General features: G+C 60.1%; 1 protein-coding gene across 1 annotated transcript in view; it reads right to left on the bottom strand.

The window, feature by feature from the left end:
* Positions 1–17,394, bottom strand: part of ADGRD1 (adhesion G protein-coupled receptor D1) — a 98,386-nt gene that overhangs the window by 804 nt on the left and 80,188 nt on the right. Inside the window, exons 18-23 of the mRNA XM_007955050.1 lie at positions 15,296–15,362; positions 12,444–12,510; positions 8,163–8,254; positions 5,576–5,702; positions 4,710–4,751; positions 1,413–1,505 (exon numbers count right to left, since the gene is read on the bottom strand). Coding sequence (XP_007953241.1) covers positions 1,413–1,505; positions 4,710–4,751; positions 5,576–5,702; positions 8,163–8,254; positions 12,444–12,510; positions 15,296–15,362 — 488 coding nt within the window. The remainder of the gene's footprint in view (positions 1–1,412; positions 1,506–4,709; positions 4,752–5,575; positions 5,703–8,162; positions 8,255–12,443; positions 12,511–15,295; positions 15,363–17,394) is intronic.

Below are 17,394 nucleotides of genomic sequence, written 5' to 3'. Positions count from 1 at the left end.
ATCCATCCATCTGTCCATCCACTCATTCATCCACCCATCTAATCACTCATCCACCATCCATCCATCCTCTGTCCATCCACTCATCCATCCACCCAGATAATCATTCATCCATCCACCCATTCATCTGTCCATTCATCCATCCATCCATCCTCTGTCCATCCAGTCATCCATCCACCCATCTGTTCACTCATGCATCCATCCATCTGTCCGTCCACTCATCCATCCACCCAGATAATCACTCATCCATCCACCCATTCATCTGTCCATTCATCCATCCATCCATCCTCTGTCCATCCAGTCATCCATCCACCCATCTGTTCACTCATGCATTCATCCATCTGTCCGTCCACTCATTCATCCACCCAGATAATCACTCATCCATCCACCCATCCGTCCATTCATCCATCATCCATGCTCTGTCCGTCCACTCATTCGTCTCCCCATCTAGTCACTCATCCACCCACACATCCACCCATCCATCCACTCATTCGTCCACCCATCCATCCACTCATTCATCTCTTCATTTGTTCACCGATTCATTCATCTGCTCATTCATTATCCATCTTTCTATCTGTTCATTCATAATCTGATGATTATTTGTGGAACATGCCCTGTGCTGAGCCCCGTGTAGGCCATGAGGTTACAGTGGGAATGAAATCTACCAGATCTTTGCTCCCATGGAGTCTACATTCCAGTGGGGGGTGGGGCAGACATTGGCTGTCAACAAACCAACCAACCCAGGTGGTGGCAGAAGTAAGGAGATGACATGGGGTGGGGCACCCTTCAGTGGCACGGTCTGGGGGGCTTCCTGGAGACCCCTGCACAGGGGCCTAAGTGGCAGGTAGGAGGCCACTTTGTGGGGCTGTCCTTGAGAAGCAGGGGTGAGGCAGGGAAGGTACTGAAGGGTGAGAGGTTCTTCAGACCCCTGACCCGGGAACACGATCTCTCCGGTGTCCCGGGGAGGGCACTGGTGCAGACCGCACGCTCCTGAGGCAGGGCTGTGCTGGGACTCCTGGGTCCCTCAGGGGCTCCACTAGCATGCCGGGCTCTGCCTCCTGGTCAGCTGATGCCAGCGCCAGAGGCCCTGGCCCTGGGGACTGCCACAAGGGGCCCAGCCCCGTGCACACGGAGCCTGCACGCATGCCTCCGGCATAAACAGTGGAACGAGCCCGGCAGGCACCGCAGACCCCACCTACAGCTGCCGGCCCAGCGCACGCCTGCAGAGGACAGCGGAGTGCAGGTTAAGGGCCAGCCCGCAGCACCAGTGTCCCAGGAAGCAGGAGGCAGCCTCGGGCCAGCTGGCTGGTGACGGAGCCCTGGGCAGCAGTCAGACAGCAGGTGAGCACGGGCGGGAGGAGCACTCAGAAGGCTGAAGCAGGACGCAGGGCCACGGCGGCGCTAACGGCACTCACGATGTCAGAGCTGAAGGGCTTCGCTTGGGTGCTGCGGGCCGAGCTGCTGGTGAGGGACCAGATCTTGGTTTTGTGCTTGAAAGCGGCTCTCACCTTAGAAAGGAGGACAGGGTGGCGGCTCAGGGCACGAAAAGTCCAAGGATCAGAGAGCAACGGTGAATGCAAGCTGGCTCCGACTCACGGCGACCCAGGGCACGAGAGAACGGAACAGTGCCAGCTCTGGGCCGCCACACCATCAGACAGGACTGCTGTCAGTCACAGGGTTTGAAAGCAGGCTGCCAATCCTTTCTTCCTGGTTTGTCTTAGTCTAGAAGCGCCTGTGAAACCTGCTCAGCCTCACAGCAGCACACAGGCCTCCACGACAGAGGGCGGGTGGGAGGCACGAGGCCCACTGACTGGGAATCACACCCAGGTCCCCAGGTCCCTGCACAGAAGGTGGGAAGCCCGCCACTGAACGGCTGCTGTCTCACGAACACAGGGTGGTGGGCAGAGAGCCCAGAGCAGGACAGAGCGGAGCTGGGGGCACTGACTCGTGCGGCAGACACAGGCTGTGTCCCCCTGCACGCCCACCGACATGAGGACAAGCATCTGGCCTGGTGTGGCCTCTGCACAGTTCCAGTGCTGGGCACTGAGGACCCCAAGGAGGACGTGAAGAGACGCATGTGCACACAGGGCCGGCCAGGCAGCCCTCTGACCGTGTACACCCTTGTCTCAGGCTGCCAGGCCACTCCCTGGTCTGTGCAGCCACATGACCCTCCCGTGTCACTGCCTCCACGGGCCTCATTAACCTGCCCACCCACCTCCTCCCTCTTCCTGGTGTCCACGTGAAGACTGATGGCCCCAGACCCAGGTGGGCCCTCTGTCAGATGCCCACTTGCCCCCAGTGGCACTGCCTCTGGTTGCAGCCTGGCAAGGGCTCAGTTGCAGAACACTGACCCCACGTCCAGGAGACACGCTCAAGACAGAAGGGGCCAAGACGGCCTCTGGGCACTGGCCGACTCATTTACTTCTTCATAAGCGTTCCCCCTCGCCCCAAAAGCCTGCCGGCACCAAACTCAAACATGCACACATTCCGTTGTTTTACAAACAGCCCCAGGACCCTCCTCTGCCGCCGGTGGGATGTAAAACGGGGCAGCCTCTGTGGGAAAGTGTGGCGGTTCCTCTGACAGTGGACTCGAGCCGGCACCCCAGTCCCAGGTGTGAGCCTGAAGGAGCCTGTCTGCCCGCGTGCACCACCGCACCGCTCACGAAAGGGGAAGCCACCTAACGGTAGAGACCGCGTCAGCGTCCACCAGCAGAGGAGCAGGACACAAGGTGTCACGCACACACCTAACGGCAGCGATGCAGCTGTGAGGAGAAGCTGGGTCCTGGGGCGTGCCAGAACCTGGAGGAATCCTGTAAGCATCATGCAGAGCAAAATCAGTCGTCACGGAAGAGCAGATACCACGCGGTCCTGCTTACACAAAACCAGCCAAGGACTTAGAAAGCAAAGCTTCTTATCGGTTACAGGGTTGGGGGTTTCCTGGGGGTGGTGAGTGTATGTTCGTGGCGTAGGATGATCTGGAAAAGGACAGTGAGGATGTCCAACCCAAAGACTAACCACCGTCACTGGAACAAGCAGACCTCCCGCTGCCTAGAGCCTGCCTCCCTTACGCATCCTATGCCCTGCGCCCTGTACCTGCTCGCCTGGATGACAGATTCCCTGTGGTTGTCACGGCCCCCAGCAGCCACCAACCTTGGGGCCCTCTGGCCAGACTCTCCCTGCTGCCGGCAGACATTGCTCTGACCTTCCAGGGGTTCCCCACCGTGGCCTCTGACAGAGCTCCTGTGGGGGGCACCACCCCTGCCTGCACTGGCCGCCAGTGGTGGGCTGTGCAGGCACCCCATGGTCACCTCCTTTCCCTCGGTCAGCTCACTGCCACGGTCTCCAAGATGGAGGGGACCCTGAGGGACAGGTGTGTTCTGAGCGCCCCCGGACTCCCCACCACCAAGCAAAGGGGCCACTGCACTGAGCCGAGAGTACGCACCTGCGCCAGCGGCCAGGAAGCAGGATTCCTGGAACCAGGGCTCGAGGTTCCCTCTGACCCCACAGACAGGCGGCTCCCTGACCCAGGGAGGCCCAGTGCCACACGGAGCCCCAACACCAGGCGAGGTCTCGGGGCCTCCCTCCCGCAGCTCAGCTCTCTTCGCCACCTCTGCCTCCTGACGGGGACAGAGGATGCTCCAACACCACTCAGCCACTTTGGCCACTACACGCCGGCCACCCACAGCACGGCCGACTCCAGCGTCACCACAGCCGGCTGCCCAGACCAGGGCCGACTCCAGCGACCCCGATGTCACCACGCCCAGCCGCTCACAGCACAGCCAACTCCAGTAACCCGACGTCACCACGCCTGGCCACCCACAGCGCGGCCGATTCGAGTAACCCCGGCATCACCACTCCCAGCCATCCAGACCAGGGCTGACTCCAGTGACCCTGACGTCACCACGCCCGGCCACCCGCAGCACGGCCAATTCCAGTAACCCCGACGTCACCACACCCAGCCGCTCACAGCACAGCCAACTCCAGTAACCCTGACGTCACCACGCCCGGCCCACTCGCAGCACGGCCAACTCCAGTAACCCTGATGTCACCACGCCTGGCCACCTGCAGCGAGGCCGATTCGAGTAACCCCGGCATCACCACTCCCAGCCATCCAGACCAGGGCCGACTCCAGTAACCTTGACGTCACCACGCCCGGCTGCTCACAGCACGGCCAACTCCAATAACCCCGACGTCATCACGCCCAGCCGCTCACAGCACGGCCAACTCCAGTAACCCCAATGTCACCATGGATGGCCGCCCGCAGCATGGCCGATTCGAGTAATCCCGGCATCACCACACCCAGCCACCCAGACCAGGGCCGACTCCAGTAACCCTGACGTCACCACGCCTGGCCGCTCACAGCATGGCCAACTCTAGTAAACACAACGTCACCACACCCAGCCGCCCAGACCAGGGCCAACTCCAGTAACCCTGGTGTCATGACGCCCGGCCGCTCACAGAGTGGCCAACTCCAGTAACCCCAACATCACCATGTCCAGCCACCCACAGCATGGCCAGCTCTAGTAACCCTGACATCATCATGCCCGGCCACCTACAGCATGGCCAACTTAGTAAGCCCGACGTTACCACGCCCAGCCGCCCAGACCACAGCTGACTCGGCTGTGTCCCAGCTGGCCAGGCAGCACTGCTCCTGCACTATGGTCGTTCAGAGACAAACACCAACTCTGCGCACACAGCTGGGGTGGACGTACCTCTGAGTTCAGGAGGCAGTGGAACAGGAAGATGAAGAGGCCCTGGGGGAGGAGAACAGAGTGCTAGAACGTTCTGCTGCACAGCTCTGCGGAGCGTCTGCCCCAGCTGTGCAGGCTCTGGGGCGTGGGCACGACCTGTCAGGAGGCTGCAGGGCTGAGACCCTCATCACCTAACCCAGATGCACACAGCATGACCAGCAATCACGCTGATTGGACGAAGGGGTAGACAGGTGGGGGCACACAGGCTCGTCGGGGGCAGGCCCAGTCCTGGAGCGGGAGGGCAAGGACAGAGACCATCACTCATCAGAGCACATGCTCTGCTGTAACTGGGGTGCTGATCACAAGCACCCCTGGGGTATCTCTGGGGACAGCTCAGGGTCAGACTCCAGCACGGCCTTCCACAGAGACCGCCATCCACGGGGACCCCGTGCACCACCTACCCCAAGGGGGAGCCCAAGCCCTCACATGTGTTGGGACACAGCCAGACCACGTGTCCGCTGCCCGGGCAGTGCCACAGGCCATGCACCTGGAGGCTGTGCAGTGACCCCTGAGACACAGCTGCAGGGGCAGCCGTCACCACAGCGGGTGAGGCAGTGTCAGGACCCAGCCCCGGCTGCTGTCTCAACGAAGGCTCCTTGGCCGGCCCCCCTCTGGGAGCACAGACTCAGGGGACCCTGAGCCTCTGGTCCTCGGGGGGCACTCGTCTCTCTGCTCCATACAGGGCAGATCCCAGCACCACCCTCTCTGCCCGGAGCCCTGGTGCACCCCATCACTGCCCTCGCCCGAGCTGGCTCCAGGGCTGCGTCAGGGCAGCTGCAGGCCCCCGCCCCTGCACACCCACCTCTGGGGTGGCCCCTCACGCTCACCTGTAAAGAGTTGAGTGCAGCAAACACATACTGGAAGACCAAGGCCTGGTGGTTTACTGCAAGCACCCCGAACACCCACGAGGTGCCCAGGATGGGCAATAGCACTGCCACGGCCTTCACGGTCAGTCTGGAAGACAAGCAGTGGGCATGTGGGGTGGGGGCCACACAGGGCAGGGGCACCAGGGCAGGGTGCACACACGGTGAGGGTGTGCTGGGCTGGGCAGAGGTGCACAGGTGGCCTTGGATGGCATGCCGGGGGCAGACACAGCCCTACAGGGGTGCCCACGTGCCCAGAGTGCAGGCCCCAGCACCCCAGGCTCTCAGTACGGGGTTGCTGAGTACGAGGAGAAATGAACAAATGAGTGAATGAATGACAAGCCCACAGGGCAGTGCCCATGGGGGCAGGTGTCCGCACACGAGCTCCCTGTCTGATGCCCCCAGCCCCGGCACCACCAGCTCCTGCATCAGATCCCAGGAAACCAGCGGCCGCTCACCGCTCGGATCGTGGGCCTGCAGCCAGCGCTTCGAGAAACGAACAGTGAACCCAGGTCTCCACAGGTGGAGCCGTGATGATGCCGCTGCAGCCTGCACCCCGGGAACCCCCGGGGAACCCCTGGGGGACAGTATTTGAAAGGAGCAGTCCCGGGAGACAGGCTCAGAATCTGCCACCTTTACAGGGACAGTTTGTCTTTCACAAAGAGCTCAGTGAAGAGGTGCTCTCGGACACAGGTTGTGAGCGCGCGGTGTCCGCTTCACTGACAGCTGGCAGACGTGGTCCCTGTGCCATGTGGGGACCTGGACAGCTCTGCCCCTCCCTGAGGCTGGCCCTGGCCAGGGAGGCTCACCCCTGCAGGCTCTCCACCTCCCGCCCCTGCCCGTGGGTGTGTTCCACGGGGCATCACCGCCCCGCTAGGATCCTGGGTCCCACTCGCACACTGAACGGTTGTCTCTTCTTTCTGCGGAGTCTGTGCTCATGATCGACAAATCCAGACTTTAAAGAAGCCAGCCATCGGGAAGCAGCCCCCATCTCCACACCGCACCTCCCACTGCTGGGCACCAAGAAAACCGTGAGGTTGGAGGCAGGGGACAAGGCTTAAGAAGCCAGAGACGGCCCTCCAGCCACCCCTCACCCTGCCTGTCTCTGCAGCCCGGGAATGAGTGTCGTGCCAACACTGTTTTCCTGGCACGTGTCTGAGAGCCACGGGACTATGCTCCGGGACCGGCTGTGGCCCTGAGAGGAGGCACTGACGAGACAGGCCCCTGGGGGCACAGTGTCAGGGCCAGACCTGGGCGCCTCCCAGCTGGCTCCCCATGGAGCTTGGGGAGCGTGTCCTATCCCACGGCCTCCCTCTCCGCTCACACGACCACAGCACGTGGCCTTCTTCCCTTCCCACTGCGCTGCTCTCGGTGGAAGAGGAAGACGCCAGGGCCCAGTGAGCGCCGTCCCCCCAGGGCCCAGCCCTCCAGAGGCCTCCTGAGGCCGGACAAGCCCCAGGGCTGGGGCCGTGTGTCGGCTGAATTCCCAGAGTCTGGAATTCATTACACGATAATTACCTCATTGATTTTGCTGCACACGTATTTACTGTTTTTCTGACAGATCAGGAAAAACAGAGTGTAACTAAAGCAACTTTAATTTTGCCAGCCCTCGGACGTTTGGAGGCTGCTGCCCTTCAAATATTTCAGCCTAAACTGTGTTTCCTGGAAACAACCGTCCACACCAAAATCTCAGTGTGGCCTCGGCCCCCACCACCCACCTCACTCCCAGCCCAGCCCAGTGTTCAAGGGGCCTTGGCCCCGCTCACAGGCGCCCACGTGTTGGCCACACGCTCCGATGGTTCTGGAAAGACAACCCAACCCAGGGTGCTGTCCTCATATCTCCATGGCTGGGGTCAGCACCTCCCTCACGCCCAGGACCCTGATTCCAGGGAGGAGCCCCCTCACTTCTGTCCCAGTGATTGGGGTGCTGACTGTATGCAGAGCCAATAGATCCTGTGGCTCAGGTCCAGGCACCTGGTGGGCTCCCTCCACTGCAACTGGGTGGGGGTGTGACCCCAGAGTTCCTAGCCCCCAGCTGAGCCCCCAGGTTTGCACCAGCAGGGGAGGAGCTGTCATCGACCTGCACCCCGTTGTCCCCTGGAGGGGTGACCGAGCATATGTCGCCCCCAAGGGTGGCACCCTGGCCCCAGGGACGACTGTCCCACAGGACTCCAGTCAGTCCCTGCACACCCTCAGGGTCACGGGCCCCTGGTATATGAGACCCCTTTGCCCAGGCCAGTGAGCACTGCGTGTTCTGTCCCTTGTGGTCACAGGGCCCTGAGATGGGGGATTAAGTGGCTTATGCGCCCCCAAGGTATAAGGGCACAGTCTACTCCAGATGTACCCCTCACCCCGCTCTGTGCTGACTCCTCCCCAGGAGAACGTCTGGTCAACCACTCCCATACCCACAGGCACGAGGCTGGGCTCAGGGCTGCAACCCAGGAGCTGGGCCAGGAAGACCCACGGATGAGGGGTATGGCGAGGAGTCTGCATGCCTCCAGTGGGGCTCTGTGTGGGGTGAGCATTGCTGGCCACCCAGGGGCCAACTTACTTGAAGGCATTGGGGTCTCCGTGTATCCTGTAGTTGTCGGCGCTGATCTGAGAGATGACCCGGGTCACAGCAACGAGGATACCGATGTTGACCTGCCGGGGAGAAGCCACAGTGGGCGAGGGGCTGCGGCACCAGGGCCACTGCACGCATGGCACCCCCCAAGGCTTCTGGGGCAACACAACACGCAACCTCCACCCATCGGTCAGCGCGTTGGCCCGTGGTGGCTGCGCGTGGCTGTGCATGGAGGTGATGCCACCAGTATCTCAAATACCAGCAGGTCCCCACGGTGGACGGTTTCAGGGGAGCTTCTGGACTAAGACAGACTAGGAAGGAAGACCTGGAGCCTGGAAATCAGCCCCGAGACCCGTGACCACAAAAGAATACCGTCTGCTAGAGGGCGGGAAGACGAGCCCCTCGGCTGGAGCCTTCAGAAACAGGGAGCCCACAGCCACGGACAGCAGCAGACCAGTGACTGACGGGGGTGCGGGATGGGCAACATCTCGTTCTGCCGTCCACGAGGTGGCCATGAGTCAGAGCCCAACACCAGCGACAACATGCAAGACTGTCCCTGAGTGAGCGTGTCTCTGCTGCTGAGGAAACAGCACAAGACTCCTCCCGGACAGACTTCAGACAAAGCACCTCCTGACCCGACAGTGAGGGAAGGGGCCAAAGACAAACTCAGAGTCAACGGAACAGCCACTGGTGTCGAGGGGACTGACTCACAGCGCCCCGGGGGGACAGAGTACATCGTTATGGAAGCAGACTGCCTCGTCTTTGTCTCACAGAGCAGCTGGTGGGTTTGAACCACCGAGCTTTTGGTTACCAGCTAAATGCTTCACCACTGTGCCACCAGGGCTCCTAGCATCAACAGAGCTGGGTTCAAATCTCACCTCAGCGTTTCTCACTCTGTGTCCCTGGAAGACTTACCTAAGTTCTCTGAACCTCAGTTTCCCCATTTGACAAGGGGGTGGTACCACCCCTGTGCACATCAATGGTGGATGGGACTAGAAGCCTCTAGGCAGCAGCTGGCTGTCACCCTGCACCCCCAGGTCTATGGCCACATCATCTACAGAAGCCACGACAGCGGGACACAGCAGAGGGACAGCATCTTCCGGCCAATACCCCTCCTCGCCGGGAACTTGTTAGAAGGTCCTCCTTGGGGCCTTACAGGCTGGTGGGGTGCCGCGGGGTTATCCGGCAGAGGCTCCAGCACGACCTGTGCCCACGTGGACTGCTCTCTAAGGTCCTGATCGGGCTGCTTCACATGGGTGACAGCAGGGAAACTGAGTGCCACCTCCCTTCTGCCAAAGGCTGTACTGCAAGGTCTGTGCAGCCACCGGGCCTCCCTCCGGCCTCAGGATACAGCTTCACCATGGGCCGGGCTGCCACTGGGCCCCCCTCCCTCTGAATCAAGCCTGAGACCGTTCACAGAGTTGGCACCACCTTGTGGTCCTCGTCATGTTGTTGTCTCAAAAACAAGGCTAATCCCAAAGGAGCCCAAGGTCAAGGGGAAGACACAAGGGCACAGAGTGAGCATCCTGTCAAGTCCACGCCTTGCAGCCCTCCTCCTGGATTCTGGATCATAAGGCAAGGGCCATGCTCAGTAGGACCGGGGAGTTCAGGGGAGGCGGGAGGGGCCACAGGCCTGCAAACCAGTGACACCCCCTCAGCTGCAACAGTGACGAAAGGGAGGCGCTAGCGCGTGGTATTGCCTCAGAGATGCCCAATTAACGTTTGGATTCCACCGCCACCTACAAATGTGCCCGCCAGGTCCTTCAGCCCATGACACCTGAGGCCCCGTTCTCACAAGAGCTTGGCCTTGACCTGAGTGTCCCATGCTGGGGTGGGTCAGTGGGCACCTGCCTTGTCCACTCTCAGGGTGCTCTGTGTGGCCTCGGGGGGCCCTAGGCGGGGTCACACACATGGGGGGACAGCACAGGCAGGTCAGGGTGAACACTTGTATCTGGTTTTACCTGAATCACACCCTAAGGACACTGAGTCTCAGGTCAATGTCTGGGACCAGGGTCAATTCTGTCCGGGTCCCGGAGGGTTAAGTGGTGAGAGAGAAGGGGAACGAGAAACAGCAGCCATGCTTAAAAATGTGTGTGTGCCCGTCATCACACTCCATCATTGCCTAACAACACGTGTGCCCCCTCGTCACACTCCGTCATGGCTTAACAACGCATGTGTGTACCCCTCGTCACACTCCACCATTGCTTAAAAACATGACTGGTCCCCTTGTCATGCTCCATCATGGCTTAACAACGCATGTGCCCCCTCATCACACTCCGTCATGGTTTAAAAACACATGTGTGCCCCTTCATCATGCTCTGTCATTGCTTAACAACACGTGTGCTCCCTCGTCATGCTCCGTCATTGCCTAAAAACGTGTGTGACCCCTCGTCATGTTCTGTGATCAATTAAAAACACAACTGAGCCCGTCATCACACTCTGTCATCGCTTAACAATGCTACTGGGCCCATTGTCACACTCCGTCATGGCTTAACAACCCATGCGTGCCCCCTCATCATGCTCCGTCATCACTTAAAAATGCAACTGGGCCCATCGTCACGCTCTGTCATGGCTTAACAACCCATGCGTGCCCCCTCGTCACGTTCCGTCATCACTTAAAAATGCAACTGGGACCATTGTCACGCTCCGTCATGGCTTAAAAATGCATGTATGCCCCTTCCTCACACTCCGTCATTGCTTAACAATGTGTGTGTGCCCCCTCGTCACGCTCCATCATCGCTTAAAATGCTACTGGGCCCTTCGTCATCCTTAAAAACACGTGTGTGCCCCCTTGTCACACTCTGTCATGGCTTAAAAATGCAACTAGGCCCCTTGTCATGCTCCATCATGGCTTAAAAATGCATGTGTACCCCCTCGTCACGTTCCATCATTGCTTTCGACTTGGAGGCACTGGCCTAATGGCCGTGCACTACCACATTGACTGTGAAGATAGCTGCTTAAGGGCCCGTCCACTCTCTGGTAGGCGAGAGGGCTGTCCTCCAGGCCCTGAGCAGGAGAGGGACCAAGTGCCTCCTACAGTATCGTCAGGGATTCTCTGCACCGCTGGTTCAGAACGTCCTTGCGGACGGCTTTGTGTGGCCCCATGACAGCGGTCCAGCCCTGGGTTAACTCTCAATAGCTTGTCACCACAGCCTGTCTCTGCTGCTGGAATCAAGGAACTGAGCACGCGGCCTGGGCTCCAAGCTGCTCGCCCCTGCAGACGACGGCTCTGAGCGAGGCCTGCCGACCCCGGTCCTGCTGGGGTGGGTCCCCCTCAGCTGCTTGCTTCTGCCCTAGACCTGCTCAACCCTGCTGGTACCACAGACCAGCAAGCTCAGCTAAACCCTGGGCCAAGGACAATGTTCTTGAAAGGGATTCATCCCCAGTAGGCAGCCAGCCTTCAGGCCGGTGGTCACACCAGGTGGGAAGAGGCCCATCAGCCTGGAGTTCCTCCCCCGAGCGGACTAGCCAGAACTGGCCATGCTGTCGGCAGCCTGCGTGCCTTCAGGAGGCAGGGTCAATATGAGAAGCCCCCGGGAGGTAAGGGAGGACCAGAGCAGCCCCCCGCTCCGTGTGGACTCCATGGGCTCCCCAGCAGCGTTTCCTGTCAATGCCTGGGCCCGCCGTCACGCAGTTGGTTCCGATTCTCGGCGACCCCGTGCGTGACGGAGCTGAGCTGCTCCGGCAGGTCCCCAGGCCTCTGCGCCGTGGCACCGCTGGACTAGGCCGGCAGCCCACCACCACCCAGGACCTGATCCTCAGGAAACTCCTCCTTCAGTGGGAAAGCCTGGTAGCGTGTAAGGCTGCCACCTGTACCCAGGGCCACTCCAGCCAGCGCGTGATACCCTTACGGTCCGCACTGGCATTCCCTCTGCAGCCTCGGAATCCCAGAGCTCTTTCAGCAAGAAGAGAAAACCAGAGCCGAGGATGGGGAAGAAGACCCTGCTGGCCCCATGGCCCCCCGAGCCCCTAGTCCAGCCTCTTCAGCGAGGAAATACCTGGAGCCTGAAAGGGATGTTTGTGAAGCCTGGGGACACCACACACGCACACGCGCACACGCACACACGCACGCGCACACGCACACGCACACGCACACAGCATCGGCAGGCAGGAGACCGAGTCAACTCCAGGAGGTGGGGCTGCAGTGAGTACTGCCCCCCTCAGGCCCAGTGCTGTCTCCACCCCCCAAGCACTCTCTTGGGGCCCCTTCCCCAGCCCCACCAGCTCTGTGCCCACCGTGACTCGTGCCCACGTGGGCCAGGGACGTACCATGATCACAAACAGGGCGGGAGCCACAAAGGCCCAGATAGCGCCACTCCTCAGGGACAGCCAGCAGCTGTGGAGGAAACAGAGGTTTATCAGGGGCCGCCCACTGCCCGGGGTGCATGGCCTCCACGCAGGGCTGGCTGCCGACCCCGTCTCGGCTGTGGGGTTAAAGGAGGGCGGCTGGGGCACCAGGCTGATCCCACCACACCATGTGTGGGGCTCCCTCAGTCCCAGGAAGGTGCCCTCGAGAGGAGGCCCCATGGCCTGAGCAGAGACATCCCAGCTTCTGAGGAGTTGGCCGCAATCCAAACCCTTCTCATTTCACGGCAGAAATGTAACCCTTTGCAGGGAGCGGCATCCTTCCCTCCACAGCTTCACACAGCAACCTGATGGGACCTTTGTCAGGGGTTGGCTTGTCCACGACTGGTCCCACAGTACCACGGGGCCACTTCTGTCTGCAGTCAGCTGTCCGTCACATACACCAGCAGAGCTGCCAACCAGAGCTCCGGTGGTCCCAGGAGAGGTGTCCTCTCAGGATCTGGGCCCAGTGTTCTCCAGAAAGGCATCCTCTGGGATTCAGGCTCCAGTGTGCCCTGGAGAGGCGTCCCAGGATGTGGGGGCCGGTATTCTGTGGAGCAGTGTCCCTGGGATGTGGGTTTGGTGTTTCCTGGAGAGGCGTCCCCAGGATGTGGGGTCCGGTGTGCCCTGGAGAGGCACCCTCTGGGCTGCGGGCCCCTCCTGGCTTTAGAGACATGACCTCGGGAACTCGGGCAGGAAAGCCTGGTCCTCACAGTGCTGTCTCTTCCCAGAGCACCGGTGCTGCCAGGAGCCTGAACCCTCAAGGACATCTCACACCAGGGTCTGCAGTGGCCCCGGGGTTGAGCCAGGCCCTCATGGTGGTCCTCACTCATGCAGAGGTCCCCTTGGGTCCCTCATGTCCCAGCTTCATCTTGTGTCATCTCGCAGCACCTGTCACTCTGCAGTGGGGAAACTGAGGCCCTGCAAGGTCAGCTGACAGTCTTCCTGCCCCCTCCTCCCTGAGGACTCCTGCACCTGGAGTGCTAAGTCCCCGACACCAGTGTCCCACCTGCAACGGCTTCCTCCCTCTTTCCACGCCTGTCCCAGTGTCCCGGGGCCGCTGGAACAGGGCCGCAACCTGGGGCCCCCCCAGCTGACACGATGCCCGGGCAGCTCTGAAGCCACAGGCCCTAATCACGGTGTTGGTGGTGGACCACGCTCCCTGCAAGGCTCCAGGAACAGCCTTCCCTGCGTTCTAGCTTCTGGGGCTGCCGGCAGTCCTGGGGATCCCCGGGCTGTGGGGGCATCACTCCAAGCCCTGCCTCCATCTCCACGGGGCCGCCTGCCCTCTGTGTCTATCCCTTCTCTTTTCATTTTTTTTTAATTGCGTCATTTTAAATTTTCTATTTTTATGGAAATGCATACAATGAACCATTCACCAGCTCGACAATTTCTCTTCTCATGAAGACACACGTGCCCTTGGACGAGGCCCAGCCTACTCCAGCATGGCCTCATCTTAGGCAGGACATCTGCAAAGGCCCGATTTCCAGGTCAGGTCACTTGTGAGGCTCCAGGCAGATGGGGGACATGACTCAGGCCAGCATCACTGCCTAAGCCCAGAAGAAGAAACCCTACGTCTGCGGGAAATGCAGGACGGCCCCACGCGGCTCCCCGTGAGCAAGCCCGGCCCGGCCACGAGGCCACGCAGGAGGCTCATGCCACCAACGTTTCCTGCAGGACTTGAAGGATGAGGCTCCCGACTCCTCCTCTCTTCAGAAACCCATGAGCCCCCCAACCCTGGGAGCGGGGCCGCCTCCCTCCCCGCCGTGACCGGGGAGCCTGGACGTGATGACCCTGATGGTGAGCCAATGCTGTGGGCAGAACACTTCTACAGGCCCCCGACGAGGACAGGATGGCCCGAGCGGCACCGAGATGAGTCCGAGGGGAGCACTGCTCCCTTCATGAGCCCCTCAACTTGCAAAACCCAGGGTGGAAAGGACGGGCCAGAATAATGTCCCTTCCATCTGCACTCACACACGCTTCTCGTCATGAGTTCCCTCAGAGAATGGTCACTGTAAGGAGGAGAGGCTGGACTCCCCCGGCGAGTGACGCAGCAGACAGGCATCTCGTCCTGAGGCTGTCGGAGGGCCCCTGCCCTTCTCTTCTCATTCTCAATGCTGCTCCTGTTTCAGTGTTCTGCTCAGAGCTCCTCAGTGTGGAGACACAGGGAGTAGCTTCTTGGGATGTGCAAGGTCAAGTCTTCTTTTAGGCAGAAAATAGTCTTTCTGGAGCTTGGAAGCCTGACCTGGTGCGCACCATCCCTTCTCCTTCCTGATTCAGCTGTGGGCCCACCAGCTGCCGTCTCAAAATGGTGGCCCCAGATTGTGGGCCACGTAACATGCGTCCCCTCCGCCCGAGCCCTGAGAAGCCTACCCCTGCTGAGTACACAGCAGACCTCATTCATGTGCACATTCATAGAGTCAGAGTCACTCAACCGTAATTCACAGAGCAGCTATCATGAAAGATGCACCATGCGACCACTGAGAAAGGAATACAGGGTCCCGAGACGGGGTTCCATGCATGACCGACACTGTGCGGGAAGCCCCCATGGCTGAAGGAAACCTCGACCAGCAACCCCACCATGCCCGGAGGAGTCTGACATTGTGGCTGCCAGCTCCAAGGCTGGGGAAGCCCTGAGCACAGTGGTTGGCCCTCACGCCCCCTGCCCCATGCCTTTCCCCCCAGGGCTTAGGGAAGCCAGCCTTGCACAGAGAAACGCGGGGACACAGGAGCTGAGCCCTGGGGAGTCCTCTCGAAAAGGCAAAGCGCACACTTACTTCTGACTTGTTCCGTAGCTGTCCATGGCAGACGACATGGAAATGACACAGATGAGAAGAGGAAAGCCTGCAGGGAATAAGAGCCCTGTGTCACCTGAGTTTGTTCCAGGGCCCTTTCCTTCAAACGTTCATTCGCTTCATAGTTGATCTACACAAAGGACACAGGACAGCTCCCATCCTCCAAGAACGGATGGGCTGAAGAGGGCATCTCACACACTCACACACACTCACACACATATTCATGCCCATGCATGCATACTCACACACATTCACACACACGTCCAAACTCTTGCACATGCACACGACTCACACACACATGCAGACTCACACACATGCAAATTCATGCACACACGCATACTCACACACACTAACAAAGATGCACATGCAAACTCACGCACATGCAAACTCTCACACATGCACATGACTTACACACATGTACATACACATACCCCCACATTCTCATACACATGCATACTCACACACGCACACTCACACACACACACATGCACAGTCACTCAAACATGTACAAGGACATGTACAAGTCAGAACCATTGACCTGGGCAAGGCTGCTCAGCCTGGTCTTTCTGAATTGTGTCCCCAGTAAAGGGTCAGGAGACAGACAAAGAGCCGGGCCAGTAAAGCGTAAGAGACAGACACAGAGCTGGGCACTAAACAAGGTGCCTCCAAGGGGAAGAGATGGCAGCTCGAGGCGACAGACCCCTCCCCCTGCAAGGAAGCCACCGGCCACCCCGGGGAAGCCCTCAGAGCACTGGCCGCACTTCTGGATGGCCGGCTCTGGGCTCCTGGAGGAGCGTGCTTGGTGCCCGAGTTGGGCCAGCAGGCTCATCTGGGAAAGGAGCTGTGGGCAGAGGTAGCACCTGTCTCCTAGGGGTGCACGCTGGACTGCCAGTGTGATCCCTCGGGGTCCCCTTCCCTGGGCACGGCACCAGCTGGGTGCCTGTGCCATAGACATGAGACTTCTCAGGGTGGGGCTGGGCTCCCGTCTGCTGCCTGGACGTGCAGACTCAGACAGTCAGCATGGAGCTCTCTCCTGGCCTCCACGGCAGCTCCTCGAGGACAGAGATCATCCCTCACTTGCCTCCACTGGCCCCATCCTCCCAGCACAGGGCCTGATGGCCAACAAGTCCCAGGGAAGTGACACGTCTGGTAGCACCCCAGCTGCAGGCTGCGGTTACTGGCTTGCCACGATGGCCTCTCTCCTCCAGCCCCCACCCCCAGTCCAAGGGCCTGTCCTGCAGCGTGGACACGCAGAGCCCTGGTCTCACGGCAGCAGAGTTACCCGCCGAGGGTGGGGAGGCAAGCTTCGGCCCAGCGCCAGTTCCACGCTGGCAGGAAGAAGGATGCAGTCCCAGGGCCCATGGAAAGAAAAGTTAATTAAAGGAAAGCTGACAAGAAGACGGATGGAGTCTGCAGGACTGCCAGGACCCAGTCTGGCTCTTCCGGGGACTTCTGTGAGGGCCACAGGGTCAAACCCCTCCTGGCCGTGTTGGTGCCACAGACCCCAGGCCCTGCCGAAGCCGTCCATCCAGCAGGAAGCCCGGCGCTCCTGATCGCCTGATGTTCCCAGGAACCCTGCCCCTTTGTGCAAACCTCTCCATTTCCAAGTATCAGCCAACGATACACTGTTTCTCGGTATTCTCCAGTATTCCAGTCCACACACAGCCAAGCTAAAGTGGTTGGAATATGACCTTCCCCGTTTTATAGGCAACAAAGTGGGGGCTTCCACCCGTGAGGGCCCTCTCACCATAGAAGCAAATCCCCCAAACACTCTGTACACAATTCCCATGCCTCATTGTGGCTTACAGTGTGTGTGTGTGTGTGTGTGCGTGTGTGAGGGGGTGCACATGCACGCATGCCTAAGGTGCATGACTATATCCATAAAAAACTAGTCAACTAGAGTGGCTGGCCCACAGAGTCCTACGAACACTGATTAAATGGGGCCATAAATCCCAGAAAGGAGCATAAAGCTCCCCCCTCTGCAGGAGCTGGGGAGGGGCGGATAAGCAGGTCGTGTCTGAACAAGGCTTACAAGGGGAGGGCGCGGGGACACCCACTGCAGGGCGCCAAGGGGAGGGCGC

The sequence above is a fragment of the Orycteropus afer genome, unplaced genomic scaffold (genome assembly GCF_000298275.1).
Source record: "Orycteropus afer afer isolate SDZICR_OR568_19922 unplaced genomic scaffold, OryAfe1.0 scaffold00489, whole genome shotgun sequence".
Taxonomy (NCBI): Eukaryota; Metazoa; Chordata; class Mammalia; order Tubulidentata; family Orycteropodidae; genus Orycteropus; species Orycteropus afer.
The sequence above is the reverse complement of the archived record's forward strand: the minus strand, read 5'-3'. Positions and strand labels throughout refer to the sequence as shown.